The sequence below is a fragment of the Suricata suricatta genome, chromosome 10 (assembly GCF_006229205.1).
Source record: "Suricata suricatta isolate VVHF042 chromosome 10, meerkat_22Aug2017_6uvM2_HiC, whole genome shotgun sequence".
Classification (NCBI taxonomy): Eukaryota; Metazoa; Chordata; class Mammalia; order Carnivora; family Herpestidae; genus Suricata; species Suricata suricatta.
In genome coordinates, this window is record NC_043709.1 from 105,884,987 (window position 1) to 105,903,038 (window position 18,052).

The 18,052-nt window shown below is 38.1% G+C and overlaps 1 protein-coding gene and 1 long non-coding RNA gene across 8 annotated transcripts in view; one reads left to right on the top strand and one right to left on the bottom strand.

Moving 5' to 3' along the window:
- LOC115303425 overlaps nt 1-18,052 on the top strand; it is a 116,842-nt gene that overhangs the window by 50,754 nt on the left and 48,036 nt on the right. For 3 of the 6 annotated variants that reach the window (XR_003914047.1, XR_003914050.1, XR_003914045.1), the window contains exons 3-4: nt 6,652-6,772; nt 12,975-13,106. This is a non-coding gene — a long non-coding RNA (uncharacterized LOC115303425). Of the gene's footprint in view, nt 1-6,651; nt 6,773-8,380; nt 8,629-12,974; nt 13,107-18,052 lie in introns of those variants that run through there. The other 3 variants (XR_003914049.1, XR_003914046.1, XR_003914048.1) reach the window with 3 other exon arrangements.
- The window catches only part of MPP7 (membrane palmitoylated protein 7), a 298,285-nt gene continuing 288,240 nt past the window's right edge, over nt 8,008-18,052 (bottom strand). For both annotated transcript variants that reach the window (XM_029953189.1, XM_029953188.1), the window contains 4 exons: nt 14,248-14,341; nt 13,133-13,241; nt 11,293-11,436; nt 8,008-10,814 (listed from right to left, as the gene is read on the bottom strand). In XM_029953189.1, the coding sequence (XP_029809049.1) occupies nt 10,635-10,814; nt 11,293-11,436; nt 13,133-13,241; nt 14,248-14,341 (527 nt within the window). In that variant the 3' untranslated portion in view covers nt 8,008-10,634. The remainder of the gene's footprint in view (nt 10,815-11,292; nt 11,437-13,132; nt 13,242-14,247; nt 14,342-18,052) is intronic.

An 18,052-nucleotide genomic window follows, 5' to 3' on the forward strand; every position in this document is an offset into this window, starting at 1 on the left:
CTAATAAATTAACCTTCCAGTATAAATATGAACATGCAAATGAAACTGTTTGGTCTAAGGACATGTGTATTTTAAATTTTGATGGAACTGTAAAATTACCCTCCAAAAAATGTTTTAGCAATTTGAAGCCCATAATAGCTAATATTTATTGAACATTTAACAGACACAAACCCTACATGGAGGGCTTTATGTAGAGCAACAAACTCTTTTGGGTCCATCCTATTATTATTATTATTTCCATCTTGTAAATAAAGAAATGAAGGCCCAGAAAGGATAAGTAAATGGAGTGAGGTAACATAGGTAAGAAGTAGGATAGCAGTGATTTGAACCCAAATCTTTATCATTTAGTGTTGTCTATAAATTGTGCTCGTTCTCTTACTGATAACTGTTGGTTTCATTCATGTGTTTTTTTTCAAAGATTCATTTTTATTGCTAGAGTTCATCTTTCAGTCTTTCTTCCTGGAAGAATATAGGAGTGGTAAATATGTCTAAGTTCCTGTATGTCTAAATGAGTTTGTTTGATTGTCACTCTTGAATGATAATCTGGGTAGCTATAGAATTTTTGGCTTACATTCATTTTTCCCATGGTACATAATATGTCCTTTGTCATATGATACCCTGTTGCACATGAGATGCTTGATGCCCAACAGATTCCTTCCCCCCCTCCCCCTCCCCCTTCACCTCCCTCTCCTCCTCCTCCCTCTTTCTTTCATTATGGGATTCTTTCTATATTGATGTTTAAAATTTTACAAAATAAATACCTGGATCTTTAAATCTGAAGACCCATCTTTAATTTGGGGAAGCATTTATTTCCTGTCTTAATGTAATTTTCTCCTAATGGGAGATCCTACTAGGTAGATAGATACTGGCTGTCTTGGATCTGTTTTTCATATCGCAACATTTTTTCCCCTCAATTTGCATCCTTTTAAAATTATGTTCTAGGAGAATTTATTAGCTTGACTTTTTAATGTTTAGGTTTGTAGTAATGTCTGTCTTTTTGCTCAATTCTATTAGATATTTTCTGAAAATATTTCTAATGTTAAAGATATTTCCTTCTTCAGCAACCTGTGTACAGCAGCAGTATCTGCAAGGATAGTAGGATATGCTCAGTTATATATAAATCATATCAAAATATAGTATTAACACAGGATGAGCATTGAAACAAAAAGGGTGCAAAACTCAATAAACCCTACCATACCCAGTGGTCCCTTTCTATAGGACCCATTTTGTATTATCCCTTTAGTGCTCCTGACATGAAGTCCATAGACAGTGTAACCTGCAGAATTAAGAAACTCCATTGTAAGGAAAAGGAGAAAGGAAAGGGAAACAATTGAGAACAAAATAACCATTTTGATAAATGCACATTCAGGTGACCCTTAAGATGACAGTAGTCCAAGGTACGCAGGCCCTGCGCATGCCACGTGAGACACAGGTGCCACGAGTGGTATTGCCATTAGTGACACGAGGTTCCAGAATGGTGAAAAACTCGTACTGTGCTCTGAAAAAATGAACTCCAGTCTTCCTTTGATTCACATGGTAGTGCATTCCTGGAGAATTCAGTGTGTATTACAACCTAGCCAAAACACCACTCATATCGTCTTTTCCCAAGTGGTTTGAGCCAATGTTTATTTTTTTTTCCCTCAGAAAAGCTTTTAAGGCAAATTTCCCAGGACTCCATTTTAGTCATACTTCACAGATTGATAGCTTCATTATTTTCTTACTAATCTACATTTTCATTTTTATTGCCTCAATGATTAGAATACTTAAAATTTGTTTACAGAATTTTTCTAGGTGATTTTTTTCCCATTGGTTTCTATTTGTCATTCATTTTCAGTTCCATTGGACTGTGGTGATAAATGGAATTTGAAGTATTTAAGAATTTGGAATTTAATGAGGTTTTACTTGTGGCTTACTTTAGGGTTGGGTTTTGTAAAAGCTCAGTGGGGCTCTTGAAGAGAAGGTGTGATTTCGGTTTACAGGACAAAGCATTCTTTCCATGGCTATGAGATCAACCTGAGAAATTAAGATAATCAGACCTTACACAACTCTTTTTCTTCATGGTTTAAGAGAAGTGTTTTAAAAATAGCTGAATAATGTGGTTTTGTTGATTGCATTTCTCAAGGTTTTGCCTTATGTCTTCAGTGCTCTTCCTTTTATGGCTTGCACCATTGATTAGTATAGGAGAACGTTTTGACCCAAGTAATAAACAGAGAATTCAGTTTTTGATACTATTATTATTATTGTCTCTTTTGCTTTCTTTTTGTTTGCATCTGCCTGGCTTGTTGTTGCCAATCCTTTTACTTATGATCTATAGCTTCTCCTTAACATTTACAGTAGTCATATTGTTCTGTAACTATAGTTATTCAAATATATTCCTATTTAGATCTTTTCTGTGTTACATACCAATAATTAGAGTGCCTAGGGCAGAGTAAAGGCTAACAGATAGAATCTTTGGTTTTACTGTTGCCTAATCAAGTTAAATAGATGTTATTTTGTTTAAAATGGTAGACTCACACCCATGATAAATCTGTAAATCCAAAAACATTAGAACAACTTTCTTCACACTTGAATTTTAAGGTTAAAATTTCATCCATATAAATGGAGGAAAAAAGAGGAACCCAAGAAAAATAAAATATTAATATAGTCTCTTGCTTTGGCCCACCCTATAGATTACAGAAATTTCTTTTTTCAGATTAAAAAAATGTTTATTTATTTTGAGAGAGAGAGAGAGACAGAGAGAGAGAGAGAGAGAGAGAGAGAGAGAGAGGAGAGAGAGAGGAGAGAGAGAGAGAGAGAGAGAGAGAGAGAGAGAGAGAAAGCATGAACGGGGGAGAGGCAGAGAGAGAGAGGAAGAGAGTCCTGATGTGGGGCTTGAACCCATGAACCATAAGACCATGACCTGAGCTGAAGTCAGACACTTGACTGAGCCACCCAGGTGCCCCCAGATTTTTTTTAATTCAAGTGTAGAGGAAATACTATTATAATACCATTGACTATATTCTTTGTGCTGTGCCTTTCATCCCTGTGACCTAGTCATTTCGTAACTGGAAGTTTGGATCTCCCACACCCTCCCCTCTGGCAACCATCAGTTTGTTTTATGTACTTATGGCCTATTACAGCTTTTTGTTTATTCATTTTTTTTTAGATTTCATATAAGTCAAATCATATGGTATTTGTCTTTGACTTATTTCACTTAGCATAATACCTTCTAGGTCCATCTGTGTTGTCAAAAATAACAAAATCTCATTTTTTAAAATGGTTGAATGTGTATATGTGTATACAGTATCACCTTTATCCATTCAAGTATTGATGGACACTTCAGTTGCTTCTGTACCTTGGCTCTTGTAAATAATTCAATAAACATAGGGGTTTATGTATATGCATCTATATATATATATTTTTTTTCAAACTAGTGTTTTCATTTTCATTGGGTAAATATCCAGTAGTGGAATACTGGATCATATAGCATTTCTATTTTTAGTTTTCTGAGGAACCTCCATACTATTTTCCATCGTGGCTTCATCAGTTTACATACCCAGCAATTGTGCATAAGGATTCCTTTTTTCCCCCCACATCCTCAGGAATACTTGTTACTTGTTATCTTTTTAATTCTGGCCATTCTTTGACGTAAGGTGATATCTCATTGTGGTTTTGATTTGTTACTTCTCTGATGATTAGTGATGATGAAAATCTTTTCATGTGTCTGTTGACCATCTGTAACTCTTCTTTGGAAAAATGTCATTCAAGTCCTCTGCTCATTTTTTATTAGATTGTTGTGATTTCTTTTTTGGTGTTTAGTTGTCTAAGTTACTTATATGTTTTTGATATTAATGCCGTATCAGATATATCATTTGCAAATCTCTTCTCCCATTTAGTAGGTTGTCTTTTTGTTTTGTTGCTGATTTCCTTTGCTGGGCAAAAGCTTTTTACTTTTATATAGTCCCAATAGTTTATTTTTGCTTTTGTTTCCTTTGTCTGAGGAGACATATCTAGAAAAGTGTTGTTAAAACCGATGTCAAATTACTGCCTATGCTTTCTTTTGGGAGTTTTATTATTTCATATGTCACATTTAGGTCTTTAATTCAGTTTGAGTTTTATTTTTGTGTATAGTATAAGAAAGTGGTTCGGTTTCAGTTTTTTGCAGATAGCGGTCCAATTTTCCCAGCAGCATTTGTTGAAGAGACTGTCTTTTCCCCATTGGCTATTTGGATATTCTTACCTCCTTTGTTGTAGATTAACTGGCCATATACGTGTGAATATATTCCTGGGCTCTCTAATTTGTTCTATAAAATCATTTGTTCCTAGTCCTGTAAAAAAATGCAATTGGTATTTTGATAGGAATTGCACTGAATATGTGGATTGCTTTGGATAGTGTGGACATTTAAAAAATATTAGTTCTTTCCATTTGTCTCATCTTTAACTTCTTTCATCAGTGTCAGTTTTCCAAGTACAGGTCACTCACTCTTGGATTAAGTTTGTACTGAGGTATTGTATTCTTTTTGGTGCAATTACAAATGGAGTTGTTTTCTTAATATCTCTTCTGACTACTTTGTTATTAGTCTTAAGAAACACAGGTGATTTCTGTGTATTAATTTTGTGTCCTGCATCTTTATTGAATTCATTTATTATTCCTAGTAGTGTTTTGGTGGGATGCTTAGGGTGTCTATGTATACTATTATGTCATCTGCAAATAGTGACAGTTTTACTTCTTCCTCACCAATTTGGATGCCGTTTCCTTCTTTTCGTTGTAGCAAGTCCTTGTTGAATAAAAGTGATGGGAGTGGGTGTGCCTGCGTAGCTCAGTCAGTTAAGCAACTGCCTCTTGATTTCAGCTCAGGCCATGATCTCACAGTTCAGAGCCTGCTTGGATTTCCCCTCTCTCTTTCTCTCTCATTCACTCCCCTCTGCTCTCTCTCCCAAAAGAGAGAAAGTTTTTTAAAATAGTGAGAATGGACCTCTGTATGTGATTCCTAAACTTAGGGGAAAGCACTTAGTTCTTCACCATTGATTATGACATTGGCTGTAGGCTTTTCATATATGGCCTTAATCATTTTGAGGTATGTTCCCTCTAAACCTACTTCACTGACAGCTGTTAACATGAATGGATATTGAATTGTGTCAAATTCTTTTTCTACATCTATTGAGATGATCATGTGATTTTTATGGTTCAAGTTCAATCAGTGTATCACTCCAGGGTGTGTGACAGCTACACAGAAAAACAGCCTCTGGTAAGTGAAAGTGAATAGTGGGAGTCACCTGAGTTACTCATGGATGCTGTTTTCCATTAGGAGTGCTTTCAGCACCAAGTAAATAGCGCAATAGTGACCTAAACCATCAGAACATTTATATTTTTTCAGCTTTATTAAAATATAATTGACATATTTCACAGGTTTAAGGTGTACAATGTGATAATTTAGTACATGTATATATTATGAGACCACGATAAGGTTAACACTTCCAACACCTCGAATAATTGCCTTCTTTTGTGTGTTTGGTGATAAAATGTACTCCTAGCAACTGTCAAGTACAAAATACAGTATTGTTAACTCTAGTCACTAGGTTGTATACTACTCTTGATTCCCGGAATCTATTCATCTTAAAACTGGAAGTTTGTACTCTTGACCAGCATCTCCTATTTCCCTGCCCTCTAGCCCCTGGCAACTACTGTCTACTTCCTGAGTTTGCCTGTTTTAGATTCCACATATAAATGAGAACATACAGCTTTTGGCTTTCTCTGACTTATTCCACTTAGTGAAAGGCCCACAAAGTCCATCCATCTTGTTGGAAAAGGCAGAATTTCTAGCTGGGTAGTTTGGGTGTGTGTGCTTCTGTTCTCTGTTCATCTGCTGATGCCACTTGTTTCCTTGTCTTGCCTATTCTGAGTACGGCTGCAACAAGCGTGGACGTGCAGCTATCTCTGCGACAGGATTCCTTTCAGAGAAATGCCTAGAAGTGGAATTGCTGGGTCATATGGCAGTTTTGTTTTTAATTTTTTGAGGAACCTCCGTGCCAAATTCCAGAGTGGCTGCACCAGTTTATATTCCCACCAGTAGTCATGAGAAGAAGCTTAATTGCATATTCAGTGACTAGTGGAATAAGGTCCCAGGATCGGCTCAACGATTTAAGGATATTATGGATTTAGGATAGTTTCTTTTTTCAAAGGTCATCCTCCATCGATTGGCTTTTATTGTCCACTGTCCTCTGGTTTAAGATTGGGATTATGGCTGTCATATTGACAAGCGTCACAAAATACCTGAAGTATCTCACACAGAAAGGATGGGGACAGGGGCCTAACAGGTCTTTTACCTCATGCAGTTTGTTTAAATCAGGGGAACAACTCTTATTCACAGCTTCTCCACAGATCCTACCTGCTAGCCTGGCCAGCTCCGATTAGTCCCTGCAAAGCACAGACTGTCCTGATTCATCACTAAGTGCTTGGATTCAGGCAGACTAAACAAAAATTGCGTATTATGCTATACAGGTATGCCTCTGGTAATAGCTACCTTTTGTGGATTGGCCTGCTCACGCCTAGATACATCAAGTTCTATCTGGTTAAAGCAACAGTGTTTTGAGAAAATTATAAACTGTATGCATAGAAAGGATAAACCCTCTCCAAATGATCAAATCTCATGTTTATGACTCTGGTTACAGGTTTATGGCTCCAGCAACACCAGGCAGCACAGTGCAGTGAAAACAGCACGGTCAGAGGAAGCCGGACCCTGAACCTGATTCCATGATGACTCATCGCCTATCGCCTGTCACCTTGGTAAAGGTACTTAAGCCCTGCCCCTCACTTTTTTCAGTTATAAAAAAATGAAGATCTTATCTTTCATGGAAGGGAGCTGTGAGGACTACATGAGATAGTGAATGGAAATCATACAGATGTTTGATGACTAATAAGTATAATTTGACAGCTACTGGGCTTATGTGGGTGTATGTTTGTAAGAAGCTGTTAGAAAAAATATTTCCTGCCCGCCAGGAGCTTGAGGGTACCACATTTTCTTTGGAAAGATAGTGTGGTATCGGAAGAAAGGGCATGAATACAATTAAGGGACATTTCTTTCAAATTGATATAAATTATGTTGCATACCAGCAGCTAAAAACAAAAATTTGTTCACTGCCCTACTGAGGATTACTTAATTAGGTCCTGATGTATCACTTGGAAGTAATGGATGTTTTCTAAATAATAAAAAGGTCATAGAAATTATTAGGACACTTGCAGCTAATTTGCTAAGGGAGATCTGTTTCTATGGGGTGATTATTTATAGAGCTATATTAAAAATGTGTGATGTGAGAATAATCATTAGAAAACAGGAGTTCACAGTTTACTGAATACTTCTATCCCAAGTTTTGTTCCAAGTCCTTTACATGAATCAGCTCTTTCATGCCCACAACAATCCCATGAGGTGAGCAGTATGATCATCTTCATTTTTCTGATCAGAAAATGAGGACCAGAGAGGTTACAGGACTCTCAAGGTTGCAAAGCTGGTTAATAGGCTAAACCAGAATATGAACTCCAGAGTTCTGGCTCTGGATCGCGTGTTCCTGACTGCCACACTGAGCAGCTCTGGGATTGGCTGGCTCACCTGTTAAAGCAGGGACCATACTAACTGACCTGTCTCTGTGAGGAGGTAGCAATTTGTCCTCATGTACAGCTAAATAAAAAGGTTTTTGCACTACCGGAATTCAGGATGTGGATAATGCTTGGATTCCTGATGGGGAGGGGCAGGAGAAGGGATCCCCCCATCACGGAGGGGCCCAGATCACCCATCCTCTCAACCTCTTTAAATGGTTGTGATTTGTGGGTAGGAGCAAGACTAGTGAATTCTCTCTCTCCAACAACCTTGTTGAAGCCAATAAATATTTGACTAAAACCAATATGAAGTTTTAGACATGGCAAGTTCAAACAAATGCCTTGATATCAGAGTAGAAAACATAATCTGTTCTACCTTGGGAAATAATGTACCAAATGCCCAAGTGCAAAAACAACTGTGCAGAAAGAAGACAAGGAATTTGAAGATACTTTATTAAGATCAAAGGTTTTCCATTACATTCATTTATAAATCCTCACTAGTTAAAACAAAAATAAATAATAAAAATCTAGATCTTCAAGAAGCTTTGAATAACAGTTTTGTACATCTGAGAGGATTACATGTTTGTCAATTTTAAATTACAATTTAGATACATTCAATCATTATACAATACCTGGAATGTCAGCCTTACAGATATTAAGAACATTTATACAGGGAAGAATATTTCAATTTCACCCACTTTTAACCAAGTCCAATTTGATAATCATGGGAATACAGAATTTCCTTCTTGATCTTGGATTTTAAATATATGGACTTAAAAATATAAACATTCCTCCTCTCTCCAATAGTGGCTGACACTCTGTGCTGGGAGCCGGCCACTACAGGTCTAGTGCGTGAGCGGCCCCGCACACACCTCTGCGGGCTCTGGAGGTCCGGGTGCAGACATGGAGTCCGGGGACTCTTGCTACAGTTATCAACGAGCCCTTGGCCCTGCCTTACTCAGTTTTAACCTAGTCTCTAAGCATCCACGTGGCCATATATGTGTCACTTACAAGACCATGTAGACTACCTAATAAAAGATTTCTTAAATTGCCAAGGTGCCCCCTTTTCATTTTAAAAAGAACACTGTTCAGCTCTAGTGTGAAAAGGGAGAACAGTCTGGACAGTTAGATTTTTAAATAACACCCCATTGCTACTGACAGCAGAAAGTACTCCATTTCTACACATTACACTTACCCTCCCCCCCCCACAGTGAAGAATGTGGACTGCCTAAACTAGTCAGACAACCACCTAATTACATGCTTCCCATTACTCTTTGTACAGGACGTCTTGATTTATAGGGGATTTTAGTCCATGTTCAAAGAGGAGTATATTCTACCCAAACTCTCTATGTAAGACTTGTATTTTCTTAGAGAAGCCATATAATTTAATCCTTTTCCCCACCCTTTTAAAGAACTAAATTGCTATTTGGTTAATAAACTTAGAACTCACTGTTTGGATCATGCTGAGTAACATTTAGTCCGATTATTTTAGTGCGAGTGTGTATCAAGGCTATTGCAGGAGTTTCTGTCTCTGTTTCTAGTATGAAGTCAGACATGTCTGAAGGAGATCTAGTGGATAATGCTATCAGGTGTGCCGTGCACATCGAACACACTTGTGGGTCTGTGTACAAACAAAGGTCAAATATTTACATGGAATGTTGACCCTGACTTATACAGCTATTTTAAGTTATGACACCTTTACATACAATGTACTTTATGAATAGCTCCATTTGATAATTAAAAAAATATGCCTTTCAAATATTTCATAAATATATAAAATTTTGCTACATTCTATTTTTCTTTAAACATGACATCTAAACTCTCTTTACAAATCAACAAAAAAAATATTTTCTGTTTGGAAGTCACAGACGCAGTGAGTTTTGATTGGCAGGGTCTTACTGCAGGCAAGAATGACAAGACATGTTCTCTTATACAACTTATGGTCGTTTCTACCATTTTGAGCTACGTGATTAAGTTGCTGAAGTTCAGTAGTAGCCAAGAAAAATGAGAGCCCGTCTAAATATTTACAGTACAAGAGTCTAAGAGTCTTAAAATTCTTGAAAAATGGCAAGATTAGGATGGTATCTGACAAGTGTTAAAAATTATTTTGATGATAAAGAGGTAAGTTAACATTACATGAAAAGTTCTCTAAAATTAATTTGAGTGCAATATATGATCAATTGCACATGTAAAAATGATCACATTTTTAACTGTATCAGTAACATGTAAAACATCTACTTTTAGACTAGGTATCACATTCTTAAAATTTATTGGAAAAATCCAAAGCCAGCTAAGAATCACCTCTTTGGTGACTAGAAATCCTGCCTGAGGATCGACAAATAAAAATGTCCTTTGTAATCATTACTTGCCCCAAGATATCACCATCCTGAAAAAGATTAATACCATGAGGAAAGGCTTTTAGTTACAGATATAATCATTTTTAAAAGTCCATCTTCCCTTCTTAAATATTTGAGTCACTGATATGTAGTCATAAAAAGGCCCTCTTAAGCTATAACATGAAGGCCACTATGAATATATCATATATATGTAAGAAAAAGGTTGCATTTTTAGAATAAGAGGATGCGTACTGTCAGCCTGGGTGAGTCTATAATGACCCATCCAAAGAACAGCAAAGATGTCCTGTTTGCTTGGAGCTGTTCAAGGCTGCTAACTTAATACCTTCAACTGTTAATCTACAAACTTGCTGGCAGGGGTGACGTCTGAGACCAACTGAAGCACTGATGTTCAATATCTATTCTCTAGCTATTTCTCTCTAAAAAGTCCAACCTCATCTTGGAGCTAGAGCTGCATATTAAAGACAAACAGAAGGTTCAAAGCTCTGTTCAGAATATGGTACTGTGCAAGTTTTTATTTTGGATCTTATACTCAAATATTGTGTTTGAGATAAAGCTGTAAAAAGATACAAACAAAACCAACACTCAGTTTTAAGCAAGATTGCACATCTACAACAGTGATACAGATTAAAAAACCCTACCACCAAAATGGTAACTGACTTCATCATGCACTCTACAAAACAGATGATCATGGGAACTTCCCTTAGTTATGAATGTAACCAGCTCACTGGAACCCAGTGGGTTTCTGTCTCTAACTTGTCAAACGTTGTTTTTAGCTCATTGAATGCCACAGTGAGGTCATCATTTATGATAATTTTGTCAAAAAGATGGCCATATTGACTTTCCATTATCTGTGCAGATTTAATCATTTCCTGAAAGTCGTCTTCCTACAAAAGGAAGTATTGGGGAAAAAAAAGTTAACCACACAATTACATCACTTTACACGGATGCAAACATTTCCACAGCTGGTTTACTGAATGCTATTCGTGTTCATTCTTTCATCTCAGTCACAAATGAAAATGACCCTCTTGAACAACAAGTTCAGATGTCATGGCTTCTAATATTCTCTTTCCGATATGCTGGTAACTAAACTGCTCTGGCAGTGTCAAAATTCCCACCTTTCCTGAAATTTGGTATTATCGATCACTAACTAATTATTACAAGGATGTTTCAGTCAATAGAACATAAAGATCTATTCATAGAAGCACAAAAAAGCCATTATGGTACAATCACTCAAAAATGTATGTGCCTAAAAACAATCTATCTTTTATCAATTTTTGGATCACAGCATCTATCATGTCTTCCAAAGGTAGTGGCTACAGCACGTACCACTTATGTCTTCTTATTGAGCATCGTCGTACTTACCGTAAAGGGCTTTGCAGCAGCCTGGTCATCTCGACTTGAGATAATCTTTGCATTTTTTCTGGTCTCCCTCAAACGCTCTATCGATGGAGGCTTTATAAATATCACGTAGGGCTTAAATTCTAGGGTCCTTAAATGTTTCACTGTCTGCAAGGAATAAAATCAGTTTTCTTATTTTCTTCATAATGGCATGAGGGAATGGTACAATAAAACTGAAGTTTCTTTCAAAGGAGAATATTCCTTAAAATTATCTAACTCAGGCCAGTAGCTCTTTCAATATATTATTCAACCAGTTGTTGACAATTAGTATATTAGGTATGTATAAACTATGTATAATATAGTGTTAGATATTAAATGTTATATATTGTTGATAATATTAAGAATGAATGAATGTTAGTATTAATACCCCTGAAAAGATGCTAGAGAATATAACTTGCCTTTTTAAATGTTTTAAAATGTCATAATACTGAACAGAAGCAGCTAAAAACATCATAAAAGTGATTTTTAAATCAAACACTTAAAAGATGCCACGAGTTAAAAAGCGATCTGCACATGAAAGCCTTTCAACCATCCTATGTAAGCCTTTTCCTGACCTCACACAGGAGTTCTCCGTTTGTCATTCTGTCCTTCAGAGGGTCCTAAAAGGGCAAGCCTCCTGCTTTCCATGAAGCTTGTCATTACTCTCCCATCAATATTTTATATTATTTACACTGTGCTTCTGAGGGCTCCCCTGGGGGAGTGGTAAAGGGGTGGGAGTTGAAGGATACTCTTGAGCCGTAGTCAGGGCCTCCCCAGAATGTAAATACAAATCACAAACCCCCCTGAGATGTTAGTCAGTCAGGTTACGGGGAGGAAGGGGGTATCTGGGGAGAGACGGGCTGGAGGGCTGGTGACACTGTGTGGACATGCAGCATGGAACCACACCGAGGGACTTGGACACAACCAGATCCAGGGCACCGGCAGAGAGGGGCGGTGTCAGCGGGAGCACCCTACCCCTCGCCGGTGCCTACGTTAAGGAGTCAGCCCCCCTACTGATTCTTAGGACTCTTATTTCAGACTCCTCTTCCTGAAGAGGAATGAAGGGCTTCTCTGGGTCTTTCTGGATCTTGGGGGTTGTGCACCCTAGGGTGTACCAATCAGTGGAGTGAGACTCTGGCCCGTGGTAACAAAAGAAAAACTATGGGTGGGTCTGCTGGAGGATATGTGGTTGGACGAGAACTGAATGGCTTCATCCACGGGCAGCCTGAGCCCAGAGCGTTCACAAGGGTTCCCAGGGCGCTGGCCGAGATTTCCCGGACGGCCGTGAGCAGGGTCTCATTCGGGGCAATTCCTGTGAGACGCCCCACAGCTCTATGCTCTATGTGGGGGGCTTACACTTCTAGAATATGTATAGAATCAAACTCAAAAGAAACAGCCAAGAACCAAGTGTCCACTGTAAAAATTACAAACACTTATAATACTTGACACTTAATACATTATACATGTAGCAATGTATTTTTAAATAATTATTTTAATAAATTAATCATTTTATTAATTTAATTTTTAATAAATAATACATACTAGAAAAATATCTAAGAGTCCTTGTACTCAGCCCAAACAGTATATAAACAGGAGTTACAAACAGATCTTGTGGCTTCCCTTATGCCTCGTTTCTAATAATATCATGGGCCTTTTTTTTTCCCCAGCAGAGACTTCTCAAATCACATTGAAATGCTCTTGTCATTAGGAAAGCCACACGCATGCCACAATGAGAAGCCTTCACACTTTCCCCACACTGAAGGGTTCCCATGAAGCCTGGCGGACCACACAGTCCAGAGGTACTGAATAGTCTGTTGTCACTTACATGAGGCTGCACATCCAATAAACAAACTTTGTTTTTAGCCAGGACAGACCGAACCGAGTCAATACTTGTGCCATAGTAATTGTTTTTATATTCTCCATATTCAATAAACCTGTAGGAAATCGGACATGCGTCAGAGCCATTGGCAAATTAATTCTACGCATAAGTGGAAAGACATAATTCATATATATAAACGATATTTTTGCTGAACATGTAATTTTTTTTACTGTGTTCAATAAATAGGGCCAAGTCCTCTTAAATGTCAGTTTTGAAAAACCTTTTATTTTATATTTTTAAATCAGTAACACTTGCTTGTATTACACTGAAACAGAAAAAGGTACTTTAGCCCAGCAGTACTGTTTGCCATCACCTCTTTTTCAGAACTAATGCAATATAATAAAACAGCCAAACAATAGAAACTACTGAAATTTCACTGTGCATGACGGAATAACCAAGCTTAGCTTTAGAACTACAGCGGGAACCGGTCGGTGGCTAATGGAATCAGGGCAGCCGATTACATGCTATAAAAACACAATCGCTGTGCCAAACATAGAAAAAAGCATTTTGCTGTTTCAGTCAAATCCCCAAATCCTACATTAAACCACACATCGCTCCCCGACACCCTCCATCATCCATGCTTAAGCAAATGGAAGACATGGGGAGGTGAAGGAAGTAGAGCTGGCCCGGGAGGTTAGTACAAGGCGATTAGCATTATTTTAATTCTTTGAAGAGTTGGTGAGGGAGAGAAGTGTGTGTGGACCAGAGTGTGGAAGTAGGGACCTAGGACACAGCTGTTAGCTTTCTGAAATAAAATTCTATTCACATTGTATGTTAAGATTCGATTAGTTGAGGTCACAGTAACACACTAGGAACATTCCCTTGTTTTTCAAAATCATTCCTACACACTTAACTCACCACAAACACAGCAGCTCTAGGTTATTAAAAAGTTACAGGTGAAGACTGGTAACAAGTGCTGACTTACCACCTTATTATACTAATACACTACATATTATAAAACTGAAAATGTATTCAATTGGAAGGGAACCCTCAGGTGCCTAAAAGTGGACATGTAGGCACATGCTTAAAAACAACAGTCACACAAAAAACCTTCCACGTACTTGTTATTTTGTACATCTGTCTCAAACAAATGCTTGGAGATGAAAATATATTCCACGCCGTCATTCTCCTGGCTTCTTTTCGCTCTGGTTGTGTCTGTGATTTAATTAAAAAGAGTTTACAAAAGTCTGCATCAGCCACCCTGAGGAATATACTAAAAGAGAAATCATCATGTATTAGAAGTGCTTTTTTTTTTATAAACCAGACTTAAAAACTTACAAGAGAGCAAATTAGCCAATAAAATGAAATGTCATTAATTCAGATTCTTCATCAATATAAACGTATATTGATTTGAAGATGGATTCAAAATTAAATTGTATCTGTTCTACTCATTATCTTGAAGGTACTCGAATATGTTAATTAAATAAAAAGTTATCTTAACCCTCCAGGAAAAACTTTCTTTTGCAGATAATATGCTTATTATCATATTTATTATATTCACTGAAGCACGTCTAACACCAATTAGGTTGTAAGGTAGACTCTGAAATGATTTTACTCTCTTCCACACATAGTAGATAGTGAGTATGCCATCAATAACTGAAGTCAAAGACCTCCAGGTGCTACTCATTCCTCCTTTACAAAAGTAAAACACCTTCAGTACTTTTGCCTAATTGTTTGCTACTAAATTATAATGGAGCAGAAAACACAAGGCTAATTTTAAAACCATAACCAAACCTAAGGATTCATAATGCTGATATGGCACGTGAAAAATTGACTACTGCCCATCCTTCCTTCTGATTACAACTAAAAACTCTGTGCCCAAGACAAACTATCTGAGCACTTTTATTTATTATTATTATTATTATTATTATTATTATTATTAAATGTTACTCATTTTTGAGACAGAGACAGCCTACAAACAAACAGGGCAGGGGCAGAGATTGAGGGAGACACAGAATCTGAGACAGGCTCCAGGCTCTGAGCTGTCAGCACAGAGCTGGATGCGAGGCTTGAATCCCTGAGCTCTGAGTTCACAACCTGAGCCAAAGTTGGAAGCTTAACTGACTGAGCCACCCAGGTGCCCCCTGAGCACTTTTAAAGTAAATAAAGCAGGTTGTGGAGGGAAATCAACCTGCATGGGGCTGAGATTTAACCTTTATTTCCTCTTTGTTTTGCCCTGAGGGTGGGAACATTCACAGAGCATCATGGTGTTACTGGGTGACTACATTCCAGTAGGAATCCTTATTAAGAAAAAACCAAAACAGTCCTTAAAAATTGAAGTGTGTGGAGGTAATCTAGGAAGACTGGAGGAGATATTCTAATCCTGAGTAGGAACAATACTAGCTGAAGAAAGACCCCTGAGCTATACACACGCAGCACAGACTCAAGCAAACAGCAACATTTTACGGTAGAGATTAGAATATAGACAGCCTAACCCATCAATAACAGCAGCCCAGAACACAGACCGACGTCGAAAAGGCTTAGAGATTCTCTGTTCTATCCCATTGGTCCATTTGTCTGTTTTTGTGCCAATACCGTACTGTCTTGATGATGACAGCTTTGTAGTAGAGGCTAAAGTCTGGGATTGTGATGCCTCCTGTTTTGGTTTTCTTCTTCAATATTACTTTGGCTTTTCGGGGTTTTTTGTGGTTCCATGTGAATTTTAAGATGGTTTGTTCTAGCTTTGAGAAGAATGCTGGTGCATCTTTGATGGGGATTGCATTGAATGTCCAATTAATCTCTGACAAAGCAGGAAGGAGTGTCCAATGGAAAGAGACAGCCTCTTCAACAGGTGGTGTTGGGAGAGCTGGACAGCAACATGTAGAAAACTGAAATTAGACCACTTTCTCACCATTCACAAAAATAAACTCAAAATGGATAAAGGACCTGAATGTGAGACAGGAAACCATCAAACCCTAGAGGGGAAAGCAGGAAAAACCCTCCTTGACCTCAACCGCAGCAGTTTTTTCCTCGGCACATCCCCAGAGGCAAGGGAATCAAGAACAAAAATGAACTACCGGGACCTCATCAAGATAAAAAGCTTCTGCAAGGCAAAGGAAACAATAAAAAAAACTAACAGGCAACCGACAGAATGGGAAAAGACAGTGACAAATGGCATATCAGGTAAAGGGCTAGTATCCAAAATATACAAGGAGCTCACTAAACTCCATACACAAAACATGAATAACCCAGTGAAAAAATGGGCAGAAGACCTGAATAGACACTTCTCCAAAGAGGACATCCAGATGGCCAATAGGCACATGAAATGATGCTCAGTGTCACTCATCATCAGGGAAATACAAATCAAAACCACACTGAGATACCACCTCACACCGGTCAGAGTTGCTAAAATGAACAAATCAAGAGAATGTAGATGCTGGTGAGGATGTGAGAGACGGGCATCCTCCTACACTGTTGGTGGGAATGTAAACTGGTACAGCCGCTCTAGAAAACAATGTGGAGGCTCCTCAAAAAACTATCGATAGAACTCCCTTATGACCCAGCAATACACTGCTAGGGATATATACCCAAAGGATACAGAAATGCTGATGCATAGGGGCACATGTACCCCAATGTTCACAGCAACACTTTCTACAATAGCCAAATTATGGAAAGAGCCCAAATGTCCATCACCTGATGAATGGATCAAGAAGATGTGGTTTATATATACAATGGAGTATTACATGGCAATGAGAAAGAATCAAATATGGCCATTTGTAGGAAACTGGATGGACCTCGAGGGTGTCATGCTAAGCGAAATAAGTCAGGCAGAGAAGGACAGCTACCATATGTTTGCACTCATAGGTCTAACAGGAGAAACCTAACAGAGGACCATAGGGAGGGGAAGGGGGAAAGAGAGCTGGGGAGAATGAGGGACACAAATCATGAGAGACTACTGAATACTGAAAATGAACCATGGACTGAAGGGAGAGGGGGAGGGCAGGAAGGGGGTGATGGTCATGGTGGGGGGCACTTGTGGGGGAGAAGCACTGGGTGTATTATGGAAACCAATTTGAAAATAAACTATTAAAAAAAAATAAAGGATCTATATAAACAGTCAAAAAAAAAAGAAAGAAAGAAAAGGCTTAGAGAACTGAGCTGAGATGTGAACTCTGGACACAAGTATCAGACTGCCCCATGTGACAGAGATGACCCAAACCAGTGGAGCAAGAAGATTAGAGAATTGAACTGAGATGTAAACCACAACTCACAATGAGACAGAACTTATGCTCTAAACATAAAATGGCTGATTACTTGCTAAAATACAAACATTCTCCAGAATGTTGATTCCCTTACACAATCTGCCTGCTTTACTAATTTTCGAAGTGCTCAGACAGTTGTCTCCAGGCCAGAGTTTTTAGTTGTAATCAGCAGGAAGAATGGGCTGCAGTTTTTCACTTGCCATATTGGCACCGCAACTCCTCAGGGTTTTGTCTGTTTTTATTTTTATTACATTTATTTATTTGAGAAAGAGAGCACATGAGCAGGGGAGGGGCAGAGAGAGAGGGAGAGAGATAATCCAAAGCAGGCTCCGTGCTGTCAGTGCAGAGTCTGATGTAGGGCTCAATCAAATGAACCTTGAGATCATGACCTGAGCTGAAATCAAGAGTCAGATGTTGGACTGACAGAGCCACCAGGAACCCATTTGTTTTTAAAGTTAATCATGTATTTTCTGCTCCAGTATAGGCAGGACCTAGAGTTAATACAACATTGCACACATAACATCCAGATTGCAATTAAAACTTACTCAACATAAAGAAGTCCCGAAATTATGACCAATTCTCAAGGGAAAAATGATAGATGGCAACTCTGAATGAACAAGAGGTTAGGACTATCAGGCAAAGAATTTAGGGCAACTATTATAAC